Below are 23,743 nucleotides of genomic sequence, written 5' to 3' on the forward strand. Positions count from 1 at the left end.
GCCACATGTGGCTTTAAGGAGGAAGCAGCTGAGACCCTCAGTATGGTTTAAAGATGATCATCAGTAAGTCTGGACCTGGCACTAACATTAAACTTTAATATTAATACGGAACCACAAATTATAGTCCTGAGTTTGAGACCCCTGCTGTAACAGAACAGCAGGTTTTTCCAAAACTCTGATCCTCAGACTTTTTAATGTTGAAGTCCATCGTAGCAGCTTAATGTCAGTGAACCAATTAAAGGGGTCATATTGTGATTTACATATAAACTGTTGTGAAGTACAAATCAGTTACCCATGTAACACAAGCTTTTATCATGGTGCCATCATTAACAGCTACAAACTATCTGTTAAAACACAACAATACACACAAGTAAACATAAAATGGAAGATTTTGTCACTTTTTATGGATATTAGTGCTATAATTAACTGAACTTACACCAGCCACAGTCCAGCAGCTGTGAACACAAAGTAGATGGAAGGAAGAAGAGCCCACATGGCTGAAATGAATAATATAATAAATTCAACATCTAGTCTCCTTATAAATATTAATCTGTGTTAGTTAGTTTGGAGAACAGTAAATCTTAATGTTTGGATTTAACACAGATATAACGTGAAGCGGGTAGGAGCGGCTTCCGGTTTGGATGCTTGTCCTTCAAAATAAAAGCGCGGAGCTGTAAATACACAAATAAATAAGGACCCGAACTCGGGTGCAGCTCCAGGGGGGGTCAGGGTTCCACGGGCATAGCTATTCTGATCATAGTGATATTTAGAAGCTACATTAAAAAGACAGTTGATAAAATGTAAATCATTATTTTTTATTGTTTTGAAAATGTTTTTTTATTCCATCTTAACAAAATATGAAATATCTGGAAATTGAGCATTTTAGTTTCTAAACAATGATTTAAACAGTAAATTTGACATTAAAACATCTTAATAAACAAAGATAAAAGATTAAGTGAGAAGATTTTTGGGGGTTGGTGATTTTAAAAATCACTTTTAAATGCTTGTAAAAGAAAGAATTAGTATTAAAAATGTGAATGTTAAAGCTGTCTAGAAATAAAAACATATGCAGCATGTTCAGATGGACTTTAAGGGTTTACAAATGTGACACAGTTAGATTTGGACACATCAGAGAGCATCTCTGACATTTTGCTGGGATTTTCACAGCTTTCTCTGTACTCGATGTAGAAGTGATCGTGACGAAATTCAATGGCAAACATGCCCAAGAAGACGAGGAGTAACATGACCAGCACCCACTCGCATCGGGCTCCGCTCCGGTCGAAGTTCTGAAACATCAGGTAGAAGTCTGCAGCAGGTGAGTTAAGATCAAGACATGAATAAAAATGTTTTTTAAATGAACATTCAGACATTTAAACTCCATAAGTCGGTCATTACTGTTCAATGTCATGAGCCAGACTCAGTAAAAGGATACAGATAATCATGCAGACAGTGATGGATGCAGACAACAGGAATCGGATGAAGCCAACCTTCCTCCCCTCGTTCATCAAGTTAACTTTAAGGGTGATGTAGGTCTGCATCCAGCAGAACAGGAGTGTCAGTCCAAACGTCATATACGAGCCAATTCTGGCAATCCTGAAATTCACTGAAAACTAAAACCACAATAACAAGAAAGTAGGAAGTTAGTCTGTAAACACACTTTGCACTTTACCTACAAACTGACATAAATTAGAAAATACATGTGTCAGTGAGTTTAACGTGTTACCGGGACGTTTCCCATGATTAACATTCCAACACAGGCGAAAGAGAAAACCACCAGGCTGCTGATGTTCAGCCAGGGTTTGTCCATTCTGTGTTTTAGCTGACGGTATCTGAGGACGGCAATAGTGAACCCTGAAACAGAAAATTAGCAGCAATCAACAGCACAGTGCACGTTGTTTACTCTGCATCAAAGGACAAGTTTGAACGTTTTTCTAATTGTCAATGAGATCAAAACCAAAAATAAACGTCTGCTTCATTAGGATTTATACAGAGTTTTAAAGTAAATTAAACTAAATACATTCTGTGTTCGTTGCTCACTCCACCAGTGGTTTCTTTCTTCTTCAGTGTGTTCCATGTTGTTGTATTGAATAAATACTGTATGTACTTATTGGTTTTAATCATTTCATTGAATCTGATTTTTTCATAGTCTCCATATCATAATATAATCAGTTAAATATCAGTGTTTCCACCTGTGCCTACATTACTGTTCAATCAGTGCTCTTACCCATAAAAGCTGACACGTTCATTACTCCACCAAAGATGCAGCTGCCTGGTTGGGTGTAGGCTGCGTCACTGAGATTAGGAAAATGGAGAATGTTGTAATTTCTGTTCCACAGCTGATATAGTAGCTTTTAATTTGAAGTGGAAATAACAATGAAGTACCCAATGTATGGAGGGTCAAAATACCAAATGTCAGTTGGAGCCACATGGTATCTGTTGAAAGGAATTAAATTAACAAAGGGGACACAGTATTAAAATGAAGAATCCATCACAACATTACATAATCAGCTCACATGTGGTCCTATTTTAATTTTTACTACCCTCCTAGAGACTGGAATGAAAATCAGTAGAGCAGCTTTTAAGGAGTTTAGCACAGGGGTCTCAAACTCAGGGCGATAATTTGTGTTAATATAAAGTTTAATATTATTCGATTATTATACTCGAGTTTTATACTTTGACACTTTACAGTGTTGGTGCGGAGCTGATCGAACCAACCAATCACGGTGGACCATATGGGCCTCGGGGGCGGGACATCGGACGGGCTTAATCCAATCAGAGAAACATTTCTCAATGAGTGACAGCAGCGTTGCCATGGAGAGTTTTCAGCCTCGTTTCTATGAAGCTCACGCGGACATTCGTCCCAGTGCTGCGTTCACAACACTTTAAAAAAAATTATTTTTAAGTTTCTGATCAGCGGGACATTATAAGTCAAAGTGATGCGTTCGCACACGGTTAAAAGAAAAATAAGGAACTCAATGCAGCCTCATGTAGTCTGCAGTCACACAGCGATACCTGTCTATCGACAATAACAGTCCCCGGTAACCCGGACACATTATAGGGTCGCACCGTTATTTGTGGTTTATTGTTTTTTATTTGCAGTTTTTCAGAGAATTGACCTCAAACTTCCCTGAGCTGAACTTCAATAAGTCCAAGTTCAGGTCCAGACTTACTGATGATCATCTTTAAACCATACTGAGGGCCTCAGCTGCTTCCTTCTTAAAGCCACATGTGGCTCGACTATGGAAGAGGAAGAGCTGTCAGGTCTGTAGCAGTTCATGTTCTTCAATGTTCAGAAGAAGGTTAAAGGTTAAAGAACTGTTAATACAGACATCTGAATCTGAATACAGCAGATAGAGAAGACTAGAGGAATCTAATTATTTTTATTATTATTGTTTTATTTATTTATTACTGATTTATTTTCTTATAACTTTTTATGTTTTTATTTATTTTGTATTAAAAAAAGAGAGATTTGAGAAGATAGGATTTTTTTTAACAAAACTTTTCTTGTGGAAAACCTGATGCAGCCCATCTTCACCCAGACTTCCCACGACCCCCAGGTAAATTGAGTTTGAGACCCCTGGTTTAGCAGAACTTACACGAGCCACAGTCCAGCAGTCGTGAACACTGAATAGATCAGAGGAAGAAGAACCCACGGACTCCACATCACGTCTCTTATGTTTCTGCAGAAGAAGCTGTGAGTTTGTATGTAAGCTCATTATAACGTGTACGATGTGTAATGTACTCAGTTAAAACATCATTTTAGCTCTTTACCAAACAGTTTGACTACTTATCTTCAACAAAATGTTTTTAGATATGTTTAAGCTGTAGTCGCTTCACTTTTACCTTTTAAAGGTTTTACTCAGTAGATTTAAAAGTCAAAGGGACCTGAGGTAAGTTGTGATCTAAGATATCAGCCTATAAAAACAAAACCTAATGTAATTACATATAAACTTTACAATATTTAAAACATAATAAGCTTTAAAAAACAAAACAGATATCATCAGATATTATTATAAATAACGTTTACAAGACGATGATCATCAGTAAGTCTGGACCTGGCACTAACATTAAACTTTAATATTAATACGGAACCACAAATTATAGTCCTGAGTTTGAGACCCCTGCTGTAACAGAACAGCAGGTTTTTCCAAAACTCTGATCCTCAGACTTTTTAATGTTGAAGTCCATCGTAGCAGCTTAATGTCAGTGAACCAATTAAAGGGGTCATATTGTGATTTACATATAAACTGTTGTGAAGTACAAATCAGTTACCCATGTATTAGTGCAATAATTAACTGAACTTACACCAGCCACAGTCCAGCAGCTGTGAACACAAAGTAGATGGAAGGAAGAAGAGCCCACATGGCTGAAATGAATAATATAATAAATTCAACATCTAGTCTCCTTATAAATATTAATCTGTGTTAGTTAGTTTGGAGAACAGTAAATCTTAATGTTTGGATTTAACACAGATATGACATGAAGCGGGTAGGAGCGGCTTCCGGTTTGGATGCTTGTCCTTCAAAATAAAAGCGCAGAGCTGTAAATACACAAATAAATAAGGACCCGAACTCGGGTGCAGCTCCAGGGGGGGTCAGGGTTCCACGGGCATAGCTATTCTGATCATAGTGATATTTAGAAGCTTCATTAAAAAGACAGTTGATAAAATGTAAACCTTTTTTTTTATTGTTTTGAATTTTTTTTTTCCATCTTAACAAAATATGAAATATGTGAAAATTAAGCATTTTAGTTTCTAAACATTGAAGTTTTGAATTCATTCTTTCATTCACACAGTTCTCCAGAAAAATAAAACAACATTTTAAGAAGCTGTATTCTGTTTTAATTGATGTTAAACAGTAAATTTGACATTAAAGCATCTTAATAAACAAAGATAAAAGATTAAGTGAGAAGATTTTTGGGGGTTGGTGATTTTAAAAATCACTTTTAAATGCTTGTAAAAGAAAGAATGAGTATTAAAAATGTGAATGTTAAAGCTGTCTGGTAATAAAACTGTATGCAGCATGTTCAGATGGACTTTAAGGGTTTACAAATGTGACACAGTTAGATTTGGACACATCAGAGAGCATCTCTGACATTTTGCTGGGATTTTCACAGCTTTCTCTGCACTCGATGTAGAAGTGATCGTGACGAAATTCAATGGCAAACGTGCCCAAGAAGACGAGGAGTAACATGACCAGCACCCACTGGCATCGGGCTCCGCTCCTGTCAAAGTCCTGAAACATCAGGTAGAAGTCTGCAGCAGGTGAGTTAAGATCAAGACATGAATAAAAATGTTTTTTAAATGAACATTCAGACATTTAAACTCCATAAGTCGGTCATTACTGTTCAATGTCATGAGCCAGACTCAGTAAAAGGATACAGAGAATCATGCAGACAGTGATGGATGCAGACAACAGGAATCGGATGAAGCCAACCTTCCTCCCCTCGTTCATCAAGTTAACTTTAAGGGTGATGTAGGTCTGCATCCAGCAGAACAGGAGTCCCAGTCCAAACGTTATATAACAGCCAATGTTGGAAATCCTGAAATTCACTGAAAACTAAAACCACAATAACAAGAAAGTAGGAAGTTAGTCTGTAAACACACTTTGCACTTTACCTACAAACTAATATAAATTGGAAAATACATGTGTCAGTGAGTTTAACGTGTTACCGGGATGTTTGCTGTGATTAACATTCCAACACAGGCAAAAGAGAAAACCACCAGGCTGCTGATGTTCAGCCAGGGTTTGTCCATTCTGTGTTTTAGCTGACGGTATCTGAGGACGGCAATAGTGAACCCTGAAACAGAAAATTAGCAGCAATCAACAGCACAGTGCACGTTGTTTACTCTGCATCAAAGGACAAGTTTGAACGTTTTTCTAATTGTCAATGAGATCAAAACCAAAAATAAACGTCTGCTTCAACAAAATTTATACAGAGTTTTAAAGTAAATTAAACTAAATACATTCTGTGTTCGTTGCTCACTCCACCAGTGGTTTCTTTCTTCTTCAGTGTGTTCCATGTTATTGTATTGAATAAATACTGTATGTACTTATTGGTTTTAGTCATTTAATTTGAATCAGATTTTTTCATAGTCTCCATATCATAATATAATCAGTTAAATATCAGTGTTTCCACCTGTGTCTTCATTACTGTTCAATCAGTGCTCTTACCCATAAAAGCTGACACGTTCATTACTCCACCAAAGATGCAGCTGCCTGGTTGGGTGTAGGCTGCGTTACTGAGATTAGGAAAATGGAGAATGTTGTAATTTCTGTTCCACAGCTGATATAATAACTATGCTTTTAATTTGAAGTGGAAATAACAATGAAGTACCCAATGTATGGAGGGTCAAAAGGTCCATATTGTGATTCCAGGGGTGTTAACCAAATCTCAGTTGGAGCCACATAGTATCTGTTAAAATGAAGAATCCATCACAACATTACATAATCAGCTCACATGTTGTCCTGTTTTATTTTTCACTACCCTCTAGAGACTGGAATGAAAATCAGTAGAGCAGCTTTTAAATAGTTTAGCAGGACTTACACCAGCCACAGTCCAGAAGCCGTGAACACCGAGTAGAGCAGAGGAAGAAGAACCCACAGGCTCCACATCACGTCTGTCATGTTTCTGCCGAAGAAGCTGTGAGTTTGTTTGAAAGCTCATTATAACGTGTACGATGTGGAATGTAACTCAGTACATTTAAGTACTGTTTTGAGGTAATTTTATGCGACTTTATACTTCTACTTCTCTACATCTATGATAGAAAATACTAGACTTTTTACAGCTGTAGTCGCTTCACTTTTTAAAGGTTTTATTCATTAGATTCAAAATTCAAAGGGACCTGAGGTAAGTTTTCATCTAAGATATCAGTCTATAAAAACAAAACCTAATTTAATTTCATATAAACTTTACAATATTTAAAACATAATAAGCTTTAAAAAACAAAACAGATAAAAACAATTTGTCTCTTGTTGCAGGTTTCAGTGTCTCTTTGTTAGAAAGAAACTTTTACATGAGAATGATATTATATCACTCAGATACTATCAAATATTTGTAATGAAGTATTTCTACAGTGTTATGCTAGTACTCTTACTTCAGCACTAAACAAGTATTACTTTAACGACACTGGTTTTAGTAAACAGCATAAAAATGAAACGTTAATAAATAATGGAAACACAACACGGCTCCATGTAAATACTAAACTAGTAGACATCAGCCTCCTGATGAACGTACTTTACCAGTTCGTCCTGTGGATAATCTCGTCGAGTCTCTCTAGAAATGAAGTGGGTCTAACAGATGTTGAGGGATTTTATCTGTGTCCACCGACTTCCTGAGAAATCCTAAAAATGTGGGGGCAGTCTTTTCAAAATAAGATGCATGAAGGGGAACACAAGGAAACAACACAGTAACTGGAACCAATCATTTTGATAGGCTCAGATGAAACCATGTCATTTCCAGAAGTAAGTTGGGACCGCAGTGAAATGACAGATTCCAGTTTACAAAGGTGCAAATTTGACATTTTGAATATGATTCAATGTGCCTTAAAATTTATAACATTAAGTAATAATAAAATAATAAGTACAAGTATATGACTTTTAATTTGGAAATTCTTGGAGATGGTACGTTAAAACGGTTCATACTTTCCATGCTTTTAGTGTGACTCATCTACAGCAGAAAAATACCAAACTCTGCTGAGAAATATGGAAAAATCTAAATAGTAACAGAAGCAGTTTTTTTAATTTTTAAAGTAATATTTCCACAACGCAGCAACTTTCTTTTCTCTTTAACTCTCTGGATTGTTGCTGAACATTTAGTGTAAAGGTCAGTGTTTGGGAGCACTGAGGGGACAGATCAGAAATACCTTAGTAATACTACAATATACAATAACAGAGAGCAACTCATCAAGTAGTAAATAAATACTATTTATTGAAAATATTGCGTGTAGTCAAAGGCTTGTTTTCTTTTATTAACAACATGGACTGAGGTTGACCACTCAGACTACAGCCCTCATTGTATGTTGGAATGAAAATCAAGTACAAATCTCCTTCCAGATTCCTTCTAAGGTCTGAATAATCAGCTGATAATCACTTTGAATGGCATTTAAGTCGACTGCTAGTTTTGTTTAAGCATGCATATTTTAAATGTTCCATAAAAGCACAGTCTCTTTTTAAAAAGGTCCATTGCACTGTGCAGAGCTTCATGATTACACTGAGAAAAGAAATTAATAAAACATTAAACATCCTCAACAAATGGGACAAATGTACTGCTATGAACCGACATATCCTCACACACACTGACAACAACATCTTGCTCCAACATGTTGTGTGTAGTTACAACAGGTAACAGTCGGAGACATGTTTAGAGTACTTTAAATGCTTGTGATAACCGGTTTACAGTCTAAAAACCAGTAAGTTCCTAAGTTATTGTGCTGCATTATGTTTATCTGTTGCAAAATACATGCAGGAAATGATGCATTTACATGTAAAAACAACACATGATCTTGGATTAAAAGAGGAAATGTGTCTGATCATTGTTGTAGTGCACAAACATTACGATGAACAAGTGAACGTTTCTTAATTTATTGCAACTGTGAGCAAAAAGCATGCTGCACTGCTAAAAGAGGCTTCATCTTTTCAACTTAATACATTTAGTTTGATCATTTCAATACAAATAGACAGAAATGCCTTTTAAATTCCTGAATCTTCTGCTTCCTATTTTTGTTTTCAGTCGTTTGCATTCAACTGTTTATTTCTTTAAGTTTGTCAATTGTGAGATTTTATTTTAATTATGCTTTAATCTTCTACTGATCAAAACATTCATGTAATCCATAAGACTACATGGTTCAATTTAAAAACTAACGGTTAATCTTACTTCACACTAAGTTGGTACTTGAATTAAAACAGCCTGTAGCCCTTTATTCTCTGTGTGCATTCGCCTTCACGGGGCTCAGAGTTTACTTTAGCCACTGAGTGCGATTGATAGCATGGCTTGAGTTTTCAGAAAACACAAATGGCACAAAGAAGAATTTAACAATAATTTCATACATCTCAGAATTCTTCATCATCATGAGTCAGATGGAGCTTTCTGTGAAACAAGTGACCACCAGTTTTTAACGATGACTCCAGTCCTCCGTCCTTCAGCTGAACCGGGAGTTGGGAGTTGGGAGTTATTATTTTTGCCCGATCAGACTCCGAGTTTGTTGGCTTGTGTCAGCACAACCTTGAGGACGGGCATGAACGCTGAAGTCTCGCTGAAGTTGCTGTTACTGACTATGTGGGTGTGGATGTTGAGGCCCTCCGTGTAGGATCGGGACTCTATAGTCCTGGCTATGCTGTGTAGACCTCCTACAATGGCGGGAGAAAGCTGGGGACCAAACAGACCAATATGATCACACAAGAAACTATTAATAATGAGATACTATTGATGCAAAACATTTAAAAATAAAAATGAACATAAATGCCTTTTTAATTGTTCCTATGGTGCAGGCTAAGCCGAAGGACCGGTGTTCAAGCACCAGGGTGTCCATTAGTGCACGTGGCACCAGGACACCCTAGGTTGGAGGTCGACGATCGACTGTGATCGTGACCTCCGACCATATGTCTTGGACACTCGGGTGAAGAGATAAAAACTAATCTCTCATTTTTAAAAGTTATTTAACGTTGGGTTTTACGTCAGCTGAAGCTTTCTACTTACCGCCTGGTCTCTGAGTTTGTCATAGAGCGCGTCCAGACGTTTGTTGGCATCGTCGAGCTTTCTCTTTGTTTGCTGTGACAGCGAGTACAACAGTGTGTGTTTAGAAACCTTTAACGAATAATTTCCTAAGCTGAGATATATTCAGTTGTTATCCCGGTTGGATTAACTCACAGGGTCGGTGGCAACAGCCAAGCACTTCTGGATCAGCCCCTCAAATGTGGTCTTCAGGACCAGGTGCTCATCGGGGATCGGCTTCTTCAAGATTTTCTCAGCTGGGATGGACTGCAGAGGCTAAAAGGGTTAGAATGGGTAACTGAAAATATATATGCTCCTTATAATAAGTAATATTATTATAAATAACGTTTAAAAGACAGTAATGTAATTATATCTATTCACTATGTTGTTAATGTTCTTATAATTAATAAGGACCGTTCCCAGCATGCTTTGTTCCCCTCCTGGTTCTGAAACCAAAACCATGACACATACTGTATGTCCATGGTGTTTTGTTAAGATTCTGGAGAACAGAACCACATCATCCCACCTATCTCTCAGTGAAGTACGCTAAGAAAGTAGCACTGTGTCTGGAGCAGCATTAGCGGTCCCTCAGCTGCTGCATTTAGGGACAGTACAGAGTGTAGGTCGCTTGTGTTTCGAAAGATCCAAACCCCCAAAAATAAAGAACAAAACAAAATCCAAGGTTTGAACCAAACAACTGATTTTATAGAATTGTCACATAGTAGAAAACAGTAGAAAAACATGCAGGACAGTTCCAGGGACAGGGGAATTTTCTACTTTCTGAAAGTTCAGGACCTTTTCTTTCTCCTTTATCTTTTAACTCAGGGATCCAATGATTCCATGTACAGATGTACCATTTCGACATGTACACAGGAGGAGGAGGGCATTAGTGAACAACCCGGTCTACCTCCTGAGCCATCGATGCCGTAATTGAAAAATTAACAAACAGGTTCTTTTGCTTCCAATTTGTTGAAACTGTGTAAAACCCCTTTGTGCTTTTGATGGGTTTGCTGTCTAATTTAAGGAAATGCAAGTTTCTGGACATCAGTTCCTGGGGGAATTGAGTAAGATTGAGCTGAACATGGTTTTAGTTCAGATTAAAAGATTTCAGACACATTTTCCAAGAAGTGATTATTTTTCTCCTTATTTCTTGATGTAAAACACAGACACCCGAGTGAATCTCACATTTTCATGCTGTATATTCTGTGACACCTGATATCTGTGTACCTGTATCACGTCTCCAGTCGGTGCTCCTGGTGCGCCTTCCACACTGGTCTTTGGCATTGCAGGGTTCATGAGTGTAGGAGAGAGCTGCTGCTGCTGCTGCTGCTGCTGCTGGACCATGCCTGAGTAGGGGACCTGGGCTCCGTGTTGGCCCTGGACCATGGACTGAGTGGCACCAGCCTGAGGGTCAGCGCCCAGCTGAGCCATAATGGGAGCAGTGATAGGGGCAGGAGGGGTGTAGTTCTCTGCTACCTGCTGAATAATTATACATTTGGGGTTAAAATCTGTACAGTGTACAGCCAGAATGCAGATACACAGTCCAGTCAGCAGACTTACCTTCTTCTTTGGTGCTCTGCTCAGGGCCGGAGGGTCGTTCCAGCCGTTCTGAGGACCTGCAGATGAACAAAACACTAATCACTCACTCATTCTTACATTACCAGAGTAGAGATTAGTTTATTTTTCACTTTAAGTGACCCGATTTGGTATTTAAGATTAATAAGCAGTTCATTTGATTGCAAACCTTGACTGATAAATAAAGTTGTTTAAGTATTCGATGTTCTTTTGATTAACATACATTTGTCAATTTTCATTAGATTAATGTAATGATTACAGTAGCTTAAAGGCAAATTTCAATGCATGCACCAGATCCACCTGAAAGAAAGCAGGGCAGATTTGTCCCACAGAAGCCCGAGTTTTCCAGATAGATTATAACTAGTCTGAGTTTGAAGTAAATCTTGTTTCTGTTCTCTAGATCAGACAGATTTTAGCTGACATCTCCCATCCTGTCAATTTGTTTGTCTTCTCCTGGATCTGCAGCATGCACACAACCGTCGCTCTGCTCCTCACATTGCTATAAATACTTTATAGATAACAGACAGGTAGAAACACAGAGTGTAGGGCCCCTTTAATACACCTGAATTATTTAAATGAAGATACAGACTGAGTGAGTTTGTTTGTTTGAGAAAGACAGTCACCGTGAGGATGATTAGAGCCATGCAGACCTGTTCTCTTAAAGGTCAAGGTCAGCTTGGGGTCAAGCTGTGTACCTGAAACTCCGCCTGGAGGAGGAGGGGGCATGTACGACCCAGGAGATCCTGGCCCGCTATGCTGGAAAGACTCTCCAGAGAGTTGTGAAGCAGAAAAGGAAGATGAGGAGGACGGAAAGAAAGGAGCATGGGAAAAAGCAGAAGAGGACGGGCACTGGCTAAAGGGAGGTTGACCAGGATAGACAGGAGGGGATGTCTGAGAGGGGACGAACTGTGTGTACTGAGACAGAAAGCCAGGGGGGTGTGGAGGAGAGGAGGGCTCTGTAGGGTGAGGAGGAGGAGCAGCAGAGTATTGAAGTGGGTGATAGATAGGCACCCCACCAGCTCCAGGTGTGTAGTGGTTGACCTGGGGGTAGGCTGGGAGTCACACAGGAAACAACAGATGCTATTAGTGAGAAACAGTTTTTACAATAACGACATCATGCAACAGGACAGGCGTGTGGAAATAAACATGCTAAAGTGCTTTGTGTTCAGTTAAAAACTCAGCAGAGATCAGATATTACAAAGTCAAACATTCACAGAGGCAAATGTTTGCTGGTTTTTTAAAGAAGAGATGGGAAAGGCTGCGTGTTGTTCATGAACCACGTCTTCATGCAACCTACAAAGGAGGTTGTTGCTCCTCTGCTCTACCTCAGTGTGTTTACATGTAACAGATCAGTAATTACATGTCGCCTCTACCTCAGACTTAATTGGAAGTACTTATAGTCAGTTTGCATTGTCTCTTAAAGCTGCACAAGAGCAAACACAAACTGCTACTAGACAGTTCGGCTAATGGCCAGACAAACATGGCTCTTGTGGCAGCCGAGCAAACTGCTGATGGCTGATGATGACAGGAGGTAAGTGGGGGCACGGTTGTCTGATACCACAGAGCTAACTGTCTGTGTTCTGTAGTAGAGTTGATAAAACACTTACGCTGGTACTGATGAGAGTACATGTACGCAGGAGTGGATGAGGCTGGAGGTGCAGCAGCTGTGCCGGAGGCTGGGATCCCGTACATGGGGTTTGAAGGCTCCACCTGTTAAAAACACAAGACTGTTTGCATTATATTCTGTTAACCTAATAAATATCTCTGTAAAAATGTCCATGTCATGCGCTGAGAGGAAGTGAGAGCTCTCACTGTGTGGGAGACCAGATGTTGCATGGTTGTTATCGTAATAGTTTCTTTTGTGGAGTAACAACTTATACAGTCATGCGGTACATCACAAGAATCAGGGTGCAGAAGAAACGGACTCAATGAGTGCATCACAAGGCACAGAGGAAAGAGGAAATGGGGTGGTGATGGGTTAAGGCATTACCACAGACATGGTACAGAGTCACCAAAGAGAGATTTGAGGTTTCAGACATTGGTTCAGTCAATGAAACAGTTCAATAATTTGCAAATAGAACTTAAAAGTATTTGTAAAAAACAGCAAAAGTGTGTGCTGAGCTTGGTGTATATGTACCTGCTGGTCTGAGGCGTTGCCTACTTGAAGTGGAGGAGGGACATTGGGGAGGGCTGTAGGAGTTTGATTACTCCAGGAGGTGACAGTGGAGGCAGCCCTAACCTGAAGCACACAGAAACACACGGCACATACAGATGATGGCCGCGGCAAGGGCGGGAAACACCAAACACCACAAGACCACAATGCACAGAGAGGACAAGGTTCAAATAAGAGGAAGACAACACCCAACCAAAGAAATTCAGGACCCCTCCTACAAGAAGTTAATTTATCATTAACAGTTGGGAAACAGAATATGAATTAAACCACAGCTTGAATGGAAACTTAACAGATGAAATGTCTGCGAAACAACAAGATAAACTGTCAGTGGAACATACTGGCTGGTAATACTGCGGCTGTGCTGGGGCAGAGGCAGGCGTAGGCATGAGTACTGGAGCTGCTGCGGTGGCCTGAGGCATCATGGCGGGCTGGACCGGTGTGAACGGATGCCGTGGAAGGGCTGAGCCGTGCTGAGCCGGAGCAGTAGGCAGCTGAGACTGAGCTCTCCGGGTTTGTACTGGAGCTGCGGGAGTCGGCGGCTGCTGCCACAGAGCCCGGCTGAGACGATCACGAAGCTGCTGTATGGCAACCTGGACATGAGGAAGATGAACTTAGGTTCATGCTTTGTGTCTGCTGCACTACAACAAAAACATTGCTGCAAAGTGACAATTACCTACTACAGCATCCAAAAACTATGTTAATCAGTATTTTGTTTACAGCACATCGAGCCAGCTTTACTCACTCATAGTAAATTCTCCTGATAATTACCTGTAAACATGGGCTCAACCGGACATTACATGGATTTTGTACTGAGGAGCTGGCTGAGTGAAGTCTGGGTCACCTGACTCTGACATTTTCATTCTCACAAACAGCTCCTCTGGCTCCATCTAATGGCTAGATAAGTTCAAGGTTACAGTGAGTGTCAATACCTGGTTGGTGTTGTCAGGCAGGTAGGTGAGGGCGGTAGAGAGACTGCCCTGGGAGGCCAGCAGGTTGGCGTACTGGCTCATCTTATCAGCTAGCAGGATGCCAATAGCAGCAGGACCAGAGCGTTGAGTCTGCTCTACTGCACGTCGCAGCACCACCACCTTCTCCACCAGGTCCTGAGTGATAGAAACAGCACATTGGAATGACTAAAACATCATAAGACGCGATACAAGATTCATTTCATCAGTTGGGAACAAACAGAAATAAAACAAGAAAACTACAAATATGACACTATAACTTAAGTTTTAATGTTGCTGAGCAAATGTCTGTGTGACACACAGAAACATTAACAACCAACATTCCCTCAAATTTCAGTCTCCACTAACTCCAGAGAAACTCTCTCTTTAGTTGCTAAATGTTCAGCAGCTAGTTGCCACACAAAGCAGATCACTGATCACTGAGAGCGAAAAAACCGCAGCAACAAAACAAGCTACAGAAAAACAAGCTACAGTACCAATGTCTGTAGAGCTGACAGGAAACGACACAAGGATTTTTGTGGGTTTATCACTTCAAGAGACATGTAGCACATTATATTTTGATCCACTGTTAATCTCAAAAAATATATTTTAAACTTTAAAGCTGCTATAATTCATTTATTTACAATAATGTCAACTGACAACATGAAAAAATGAATTTACAGTAAGAGACATCTCTGGAGGAGAATCTGTACTTCCTCTCAGATTTATGGATCTTTACACTGAGTTTTAGCAAATTTAAACAAAACAATTTTCTTCTCACTGCTCTCATGGCATCATTTTACAGCTGCAGCAGGAAGCAGTTGTACGCTATCAGCAGATTGACAAAATCAAGGAAACTGGAAACAAATAAGAAATTACTATATGGAGGAATGTGAAACGTGTTTCTTACAGGACAAATAAATCAAATCAAATAGATGATAATGTCGCTCTGTATCTGCTGAATGTGTCAATAAACAACTGTGTATCTGCTGAATAGGTGGCGATATGACTAAACAAGTTGTGTTTGCTTCAGAATAACGGTTAAAATAAATGTGTGACTGCAGGTTTTAATATGCAGAGTCACTCTCAACACACCTGGAGAGACAGAGGACAGTGTCCGTCCTGCGCTTTGGTCCAACAACACACGAGTTTCTCCACGTTGCCAGCACAGATATAACACAGACAGGCCTGGGCTTGCAGTTGAGCATCCTCTGCTGCTTCCAGTCTGCCTCCGAGTAGGTCTAACAAACAAAGAACAGATTTATGCTCATATATTCAATAATAGAAAAAACAACACACTGCTAAAAGCACCTGTTCAACGCAGCAAGAGAAATGTATATTTCAAATATGGATGTAAACTGACCACAGAGGGAAGAAAACTCTTCAGGCTGAGCATAAGTCATCACAGCAGCCAGAGCCTCTTTCCAGTTCTGCAGGTCACACGTCTTCAGGATGTCATGCCAGTCCTTCATCACCACTGCACTGATCAGCTGCAGGAGGAAAACACAGTAACATCACTGATAAATACATTCTCAATTCAAAAAATCAGAGTGAATGTTCCTGTTTATTTCTCACCTTTGTTATCTTGCTGTGTGTTTTAGTAAAATACTTCCTCTGGGTTTTCTCTAAGAGCTCGGCTCCTCCGGCGATGGCCAGGATGATGCTGTCCGCCATCCGGTTGTCATAGAGACAGAGCTCAACAGCTCCCTCAAAGTCTCCGGTCAGCAGAGCCTGTGTGATCAGCCCATCCACATCTTACAAGAAAACAAAGAGTGAAAACATTAAAATATAAACATTTATTTTCAAACTCAAATGTTTGGGTGTAAAAATACAAGAAAACCAAAGTTACTTCCTGATGGATATTAAATTGTTACCTTGACTGATGCTGAGACTGACTCCTCCTGCAGGGGTTGGGGCTGGAGCTGGGACACCAGTGGACTCCTCCAGTGGGGCTAAGGTCTCAGCAGGAAGGGGGTCCTCCTCCACTGTAGCTTTCACCTCCTGAAACACCAGAGAAACATCTCGTCACACTGTATGTTCACTTCCTAACGTGCAGCAAAGGCCCCCAGCTGGTCTGGACCCGGACACTTCAGTGTCCTAAATTTAATGTAAATGTTTTCTCTTCGTTTTTCGTTCTTTCACAGCAAGAAAAGAAAAGTAAAAATAACACCAATCATCTGATCGTATGGTTTGTTACACACCCACAGAGCTGTTGTCAGTTATTCTGCACAATAAGATTTCTTAGCGGGAGCAATATGGGAACACAGATCAAGAGAGATGTCAGTCAGTGCTCGAGTTGTGTTCTTGAAAACTGGCTTCACCCAAACACTTTATGTATTTCAGTCAGTATCAGAAATACATAAAGTCAGTAGTTATTTACTAGTTTTAAATCCGTCGAGGGATACTTTTGTTAAGCTCAGTCATCGTTTGATTGATTAAATAAATAATTTACTCTCCATTAATTGTCAGTTTTTGTTTTCGTTCTTTAGTTTTAAACATTAAAACTATTTTTTTGATTGTAGTTCCAAAGCTTTGCTGCCAGATTCGTTTTGACTTCAGATCAAACAACAAACAACAGCCCCTTGAAAACCTTCATTGATGAAGGTTTACCTCCTCCAGTGGGATATCCTCATCCTCCACATCTTCCTGTAGCAGAACCTGGTCCACATTTGCTTCTGGTTCACTGTTCAGTGTCTCCTCTGCATCTGCTGCTGGCGGCTCCTCATTGTCTGGGTCGGGAGCGGAGTCCAGTTCAAGTGTGGCAGCTGGCTGGAGATTTGCAGCAGCAATCATGTCGAACGCTGCCTCTGGATTTTCAGCAGGTGGCATGAAACTGAGGTCGGCTGCAGGCTTCAGGACGACTGGAGCAGGTACATTCACCTGAGTGATAAGGATATGGATTTAGGGAAGATAAGTGAATTTTCAAATGCAAAATACAAAAGATGTAAACAGATTAATCACTAGATATTTGGTAGTGGTACGTTGTATCTTACTACACATTCGTGGAGCCCAAACAGCTCATTTAAGCTCTGGAGAAAATTTGCATTGTATTTAACTGGTAACCAGTGAAGAGAGGCCAACAAGGAGAAATGTGGTTCCTCTTCTTGGCGAGCTAGCGGTGGGATTTTTAATGAGTGATGACAGCTCAGGATAAGCTCTTCAGACTAACATTAAAGTCAGGGGCATGTTTGACTTCAGGGGTGGATACATCCATCAAAAATATGTCCAAATCCTTTACAGCTTCCTCTGAGTACTTCGAAAAAGTGAAGTGAGACAAGACTGTTTTTGCAACATTTCCTTATTTCCAAATGAACAAAAAGACTTCAGCCAAGAGCTGCAGCACAAATTACTGTCAGTGCTGTTGTACTGTAGTGAAAGAATGTAGGCAGGAACAAATGGAGAGTAACAGACTGTGATAATTGGCATTTTGGAAGCTTCTCAACTAGATGGCAGACTTGTTCAACCCTCATGTCCCTCATTTCGTTTTTATATTTTTTAAGTTTTCACTGTAAAGGCCATGAATGCATATAAGTGCAAATTATACTATTTACATAATCACTAAATGTTGAAATCTCAAAATCGGAATTATTATTGTGCAACAGGTTAAGAAGGTTTGACACCTACATGATATTTAAGCCAGTTGTGATTTAGTCTTTTAAACTGTGGGAATTAAACCAGCTGCTAAAAGAGAGAAGAGTGATACCAGTGTGACAGCTGTTCACCAAGCTCCAGTCAGCAGCCAGTTAGCTTAGCTTAGCATACAAACTAGAAACAGAGGGAAACAACTAGCCTAGCTCTGCTTGATATGTGAAACAAGTTGTGGGTTTACTTCACTTTTATTCAGGATTAGTAGAAGCCATAGTTCAGAAAGAATTAAAAATAAATCATATAGTAATTTCGTAGTGTTTGTAGTGTTAGAGTTACAGCTCCATCTAAACTTACCATGGGAGGCTTTTCTTCAAGTGCTGCTGAAATCTGACAACAAAAACAATATTTAGTTAGTTAGGTTTTATCTAATCAGGAATAAAAATAGCTAAAATAATAAAAATTAAGACAGTAATAACAAATCACACAGACTCATACATTGTGTAGTATTAACTGCTGACATTAGCTAATATAGGTTTGAGAAATGAGTTCTAACTCTTTAACAAAGTATTACACAGAATATCTTTTGCATAAATATATAAAAGAAAAGCACATCTCACCTTTAAGGCCAACTCTTCTTTGTTGTATCCCAGAAGTTCCAGGTACTTTCTGCGGACATCACTTTCAAAATTAGCCTGAAAACAGTCACACAAGCAAGTTAAAGAAACCTAGTGTTGAAAACTATAAACTTCTGAATCCTTTCTGAATTTCATACCTTGAGAAAAGACCAAACTGTCTTTTCAAACTTGTTGTGAGCAGCATCGATCTTTTCCTGGCAGAAATCCACGAAGCTTCCTGCACTCAGAGTTGCCTGCAGCTGATCGGAACGCTTCAAAAAGGCTGTTTCTGTAACAACCTGGCTGATGTGTACCACATGTGAAGTGGGCTGCTGAGGCTGCTGAGTGTTCGGCTTTGTGTTCTCCAAAGAAACAAGCTTCCCACCAAACTAGGAGCAAACAACAAAGAAATACGTCAGTGATTCACTAAACTCTGCTAAACTCAATAGTTCATGATAAAGAAATGATTAAAAAAAAAAAGACTCACAGCAAACGAGGCTCCGACAGGTCTGCGGATCCACTTGGGTGGTTTCTTCAGTGGGTTTACTGTAGCTGGAGGTGCAGCAGTCTGGGGCAACTGCAGCGGAGGCAACGTTTGTCCTGTCCCAAAAGGATCCATGTTCCCAAAGGAGTTGCTGATCTGTAAGAGAAACCCAGAGCAAAGTTAGACTTGAAGTAAAAAGCCTGGAAACAAATGATGTTAACAGAGGAGGCTGAGATTAGAAAGAACCACATAAAACATAAAAATGGATAAATACACTTTATCAAAGCATCACTGATAATTAATGAACTTAAAGTTGCCTGTTGATTTTCTGTTCTGATCATTTCAGCTCTTCTCTGGAGCATTATTCTCACCTGGTCAGCATGTCTCTGACTCTGCGCCTGGCTGCTGCCTCCCATGATGGAATAGATGTCGATGTGTCCATCAAAACCCGCGGCCGACAGCACTGCAGGATTCCTGGGGCACCACTGGATGTCAAAGCACCAATGACTGCTGGTGGGCAACTCATACAGCACCTGATTCAAGAAGACAATTTGTTATTTTATAGATGACAAAAATGACTTTCTTCAGTAAATTCTCCACTGAATAATCAATAACTTGGCATAATTGGGACACTTTTACCTCTCCTGTGTTTGGATTCCAGCACAGAATCCTGCTGTCCTTTCCACAGCTCAGGAGCAACTCGGGATCAGCCAAGCTCCATGCGATCGACAGGACACCCCTGTATGTAACAGTACAAATTAAATTTTAGTGCAGTGAATTTTAATAAGCCACACAAATTTAAACGATAAGGCTGGTGATACTCTATATTTTTCAAACAGAAAACAAAACCTATCAATAGTCTATTTCTTAATACACAATAATGAACCTCAGCTTTAAGCCCATTGGATGCCACTGAAATTACATTAAATAACAGGAGCTTTTGACAAAAGTAAATTCAAACAGGACCAAGAATTAGACATCACCCATATTTAGAAGTGTATAAATGTACATGTAAGTTGTTGACCATATTAAAAATCTAAACTAATACCCACTAAATCTAACAGGTCTCTTTACCGTGTGTGATTCTCTAAAATCTTGAGAGGAGAGGTAGCAAAACGTAAGTCCCACATCTGGATGACCGGCAACCGATCGTCCTCAGAGGCCAACACCAGCTGAGTGGCCACTTCTGGGTTCCAGGCCAGCCCAGAGCAATGCATCTAAAGACACAGACATAAAAGTAGGACTGTTAGAAAATGGAACATGTTTTTTAAGTCGAAGCATTGTGTGAAAAAAACCTCCAACGTACTCTGTTGCTGTGATCGCTGACTTTAATAATAAGGTCGTTCTTACGGAGGTCCCACACTGAAGCTCGGCCACTCGGGCTGGCAGAGGCCAGGATGTGTTGCACCTGCCTGTTCCATGACACACAGCTGATGTCCTCTAGAGGCTATGAGACAAAAACATTAAATTTTAAATGTATTTTAAAATATTTACGCCGTACGTTCTTTTCTGTTAAATCTATTTAAAGCAGAGCTGAAACATATCTGACAACACAACAGACACAAATGCAATTTTAAATCTTAACAGTGGAAATCACTAAATCATGAACTTATTAAAGGACTAAAGTACAATTTCAATAATTTATAACAATTATAGAAGCAAACAAAATGTAAAACTAAATTAATACGACTTTAAAAATACCTGAGTTTTAGGTCCTGGTGTCATTGGAGAGCCAAAGCTATTCATGTCCCAGATATAGATTTCTGACTCATTCCCACCTGATGCAACAAGGTTTGTCTGCAGAAACAGGACAAAATCCAAAATGAGTCTGTGCTTTTGGCCACAGCTTTTGAACATGGTGCACAAACACAGTGAAAGTCACAGTGGAGTTGAATGGATCTTACTTGGAATGGGTTGACATCAAGAGCTCTCACTGGCCCTGTGTGCCTATCGCTCTCAGCAATGATGACGTCGCTCTCCCCAGCCATGATCTTTGCAGGGTCGTACAAGATGACGTTACCGTTCTCGCCTCCTGCGATAAGGACACCCGATGGGTGACCTTGGTCGTCCATTCCATAGGGACCCCATACCAGTTTGTGATATCTGTAGAGTAAAACACAGCTAAGTCATGCACAGCACAACAGAGAAGATAAAGACATGAATGCAGCGAATAGCTTGTTCTACCTGTGAGGGGAGGAAAAGCTGCCACATGATTTCATGTCCAGGGATGAGTCAGCCAAGTCCAGCTCGAAAAACTCCAGGGAGGCATTGGTGCTGAAGGAGGCATCCAGCTGCTGGGCTGATGTTCCTGCACATAGAAAGCACAGCGTCCTTTGGTACAGAGCTCTAAACATAAGTCACACAGTTAGTTAACCAACAATTTAAGTTACATTAGCTGCACTCCTAAAGTTAATTGTGCTATAACTGTGTAGTGTGAGTGAAAAAATGCCCATCTAAAGTCAAATGAAATACATTTATACTGTTTAAAGCTGCAGCATCTTTCTCATCTGCCAGTGAACGAAAAAACAGCAAATAAGTGAGAGACATGACTCAGATATCCTTATGTGACTGCACGAATGGTTTGGAGACTTGGCAAAAATTATATAATGCCCTGAAAAAACAATCAGCAGCAGCAGGCCTGTGCTGGTGCTTGCTGCATGCTCATACCTGTTGCCAGGTAGATGGGGTGGTGCTGTGCAGGACTCCAGCTCTGGATGGCTGTGCGGTTGATCTCTTTGAGTTTCATCCTGAAACAAAAAGCACTGAATTTGAAGGTTCATACAGTAATAACTAGAAGAGTTACAGCTGCATGGCTTCTATGGCAATCACAACAGATAACAAGTATACCATGATTAAAAAGAGCTTACAAAGGGGTTTTGCATTAAAGGACAGGCTTGAGTTTTCTTAAGTCAGCTTTAATACAACACTCACACAGTATAATAGTACTGGTTGCTGTAAACGCTACTGCTGCTTGTGTTGGCTGTGAAAAGATGTAATTCTAATTTGAGTGTGACAAATTTGAAAATGTTTAAAACACATAACAAGGATTAAATGTTGCCCCAGATCATTTTCATTTTAGAAATTTTTCCCTTCACATCCAGTAGAATACAGCAGAATCAATCAGTGCAAAATAGAATTTTTTTTTTTAATGTAAATAAGGACAAGTGAGTCCTGTGTTCATATAGAAAAACTTGTAAAATCTAAAATAATCCTTTAATAATAAGAAAAGGCAAATAGAAAGTGGTAAAGGCAAAAAGTAATAGACACAGATAGACAAAGGCCTACACTGCAATAATTATAACATGGGTACTACTTCACTGAAACATTCAACATTTCAAATACCACACAGAAAGCAATTTAATACCAATAAATAAATAATATTAATCTTACTTTACACTGATTATATATTTTTACCATTACTTCCCGACAAAACCCTAACAATATAACTGATTAATCATTAAACGTGACCTGGATAAGCAGCAGAAAATGAATGAATGAATGGACTAAATTATGATTAGTGTGGAACAACAGCACTGGGAACGTGAGACAGTTTTTACTACCAACAAAAACACTTTACAACTACATTACTGAATACAGCAGATGCGAACATTTGTGAATGAGTTTTAACAGATTCTACCACGTTATAAGAAATTATTTACAATAATTTATGTGAGACTTGTCGACTTCTGCAGCATTATAAATGCATTATCTAGTTAGTTCCCAAGAAATCGGGTGCACTTTTTAAATTCATAGGTTAACACTAGCAAGCTAGCATCAAGCTAACAGCTGATGGGAAGCCACACGGCAGTGCCAACAAAAGCCTCAGTAGTAGAAGAAATGTCCAGAAATGTGTTGTCACTTTGTCTACGTGCTTGCTCAGACGTGGTACTGCATGCATTAGTCCAGCTATGAGACGGTATTAGGTTTTCTAGGCTGCTAGCTGCCTGTGCAGACAAAATCTAAGTGTGAAGACAGTTCACAGATCTTATTACTCCACTAATGCAGCTTACCTTCTCCTCTTTTCGCCTTCTCACATGAACGCACACATAAAATAAATGACAAACACAGACAGCGTCAACAAGCACAAAGTTCTCCTCTCGGTTCTGCTCAGAGATTAGCGGCTGTACAAAGCACAAGAAACGGAGGACCCGGTCCCGGCAGCGGAGTCCAGACGGATTTCCACGTCCTCACTGGTCTCCATCAACGTGGCACTAGGCAACACAACTCCTCCTGCCACGAAGAAGAACAACTTCCGGGGAACTTCCTCCGCCTCTTCCGCTGTTAGCAGCATGCTAACAACGTTAGCATTATAGCAGATTAGCTTCACACCAACCATGATTTCTTAAGTTACATGAAAACAACTTAAAAAGGACCCAAAACATTGTCATTTAAAAAATAAAATTATATGCAAGGGGCAGTAAAGTAGTGTTTACTCTAGAATTGCATATTACTCGACTATTACCATGTTATATTAATATTATAGGCTATTTTCAATTATAATAGGTTTGTTAATAGTTACTAAGCACATACAGAATCCTTATAGAGATTAACCAGCTGACAGTATATAGTTAAAGTAGGTAAAATTAGTTGTTGTTCTAGACCAAGTTCTTCTGTACTGTTGCAAAGAAATCTAAGTGCATGTGCTTATTCTTCA

At 39.6% G+C, this 23,743-nt stretch overlaps 2 protein-coding genes across 2 annotated transcripts; both read right to left on the bottom strand.

Moving 5' to 3' along the window:
- Nucleotides 1–794: 794 nt before the first annotated feature.
- On the bottom strand, nt 795–7,285 carry LOC113158893 (transmembrane protein 150C-like). The gene is made up of 7 exons (XM_026355203.1): nt 7,237–7,285; nt 6,547–6,642; nt 6,337–6,414; nt 6,174–6,241; nt 5,672–5,799; nt 5,381–5,558; nt 795–1,306 (listed from the first exon to the last, which is right to left on the bottom strand). The coding sequence occupies exons 2-7, from the start codon at nt 6,624–6,626 to the stop codon at nt 1,089–1,091; spliced, it is 750 nt and encodes a 249-aa protein (XP_026210988.1). The 5' UTR covers nt 6,627–6,642; nt 7,237–7,285; the 3' UTR covers nt 795–1,088.
- Nucleotides 7,286–8,566: 1,281 nt separating this feature from the next.
- On the bottom strand, nt 8,567–23,303 carry sec31a (SEC31 homolog A, COPII coat complex component). The gene is made up of 28 exons (XM_026355111.1): nt 23,100–23,303; nt 21,757–21,836; nt 21,274–21,397; nt 20,994–21,192; nt 20,791–20,886; nt 20,396–20,536; nt 20,164–20,306; nt 19,729–19,828; nt 19,461–19,622; nt 19,093–19,245; nt 18,764–18,994; nt 18,609–18,683; nt 18,346–18,378; nt 17,014–17,283; nt 16,278–16,404; nt 15,979–16,157; nt 15,767–15,893; nt 15,499–15,644; nt 14,389–14,562; nt 13,798–14,049; nt 13,424–13,525; nt 12,894–12,996; nt 11,982–12,338; nt 11,272–11,327; nt 10,939–11,190; nt 9,868–9,987; nt 9,697–9,768; nt 8,567–9,366 (listed from the first exon to the last, which is right to left on the bottom strand). The coding sequence occupies exons 2-28, from the start codon at nt 21,833–21,835 to the stop codon at nt 9,187–9,189; spliced, it is 4,053 nt and encodes a 1,350-aa protein (XP_026210896.1). The 5' UTR covers nt 21,836; nt 23,100–23,303; the 3' UTR covers nt 8,567–9,186.
- Nucleotides 23,304–23,743: the final 440 nt, after the last annotated feature.

The sequence above is a fragment of the Anabas testudineus genome, chromosome 12 (genome assembly GCF_900324465.2).
Source record: "Anabas testudineus chromosome 12, fAnaTes1.2, whole genome shotgun sequence".
In the NCBI taxonomy this organism is placed as follows: domain Eukaryota; kingdom Metazoa; phylum Chordata; class Actinopteri; order Anabantiformes; family Anabantidae; genus Anabas; species Anabas testudineus.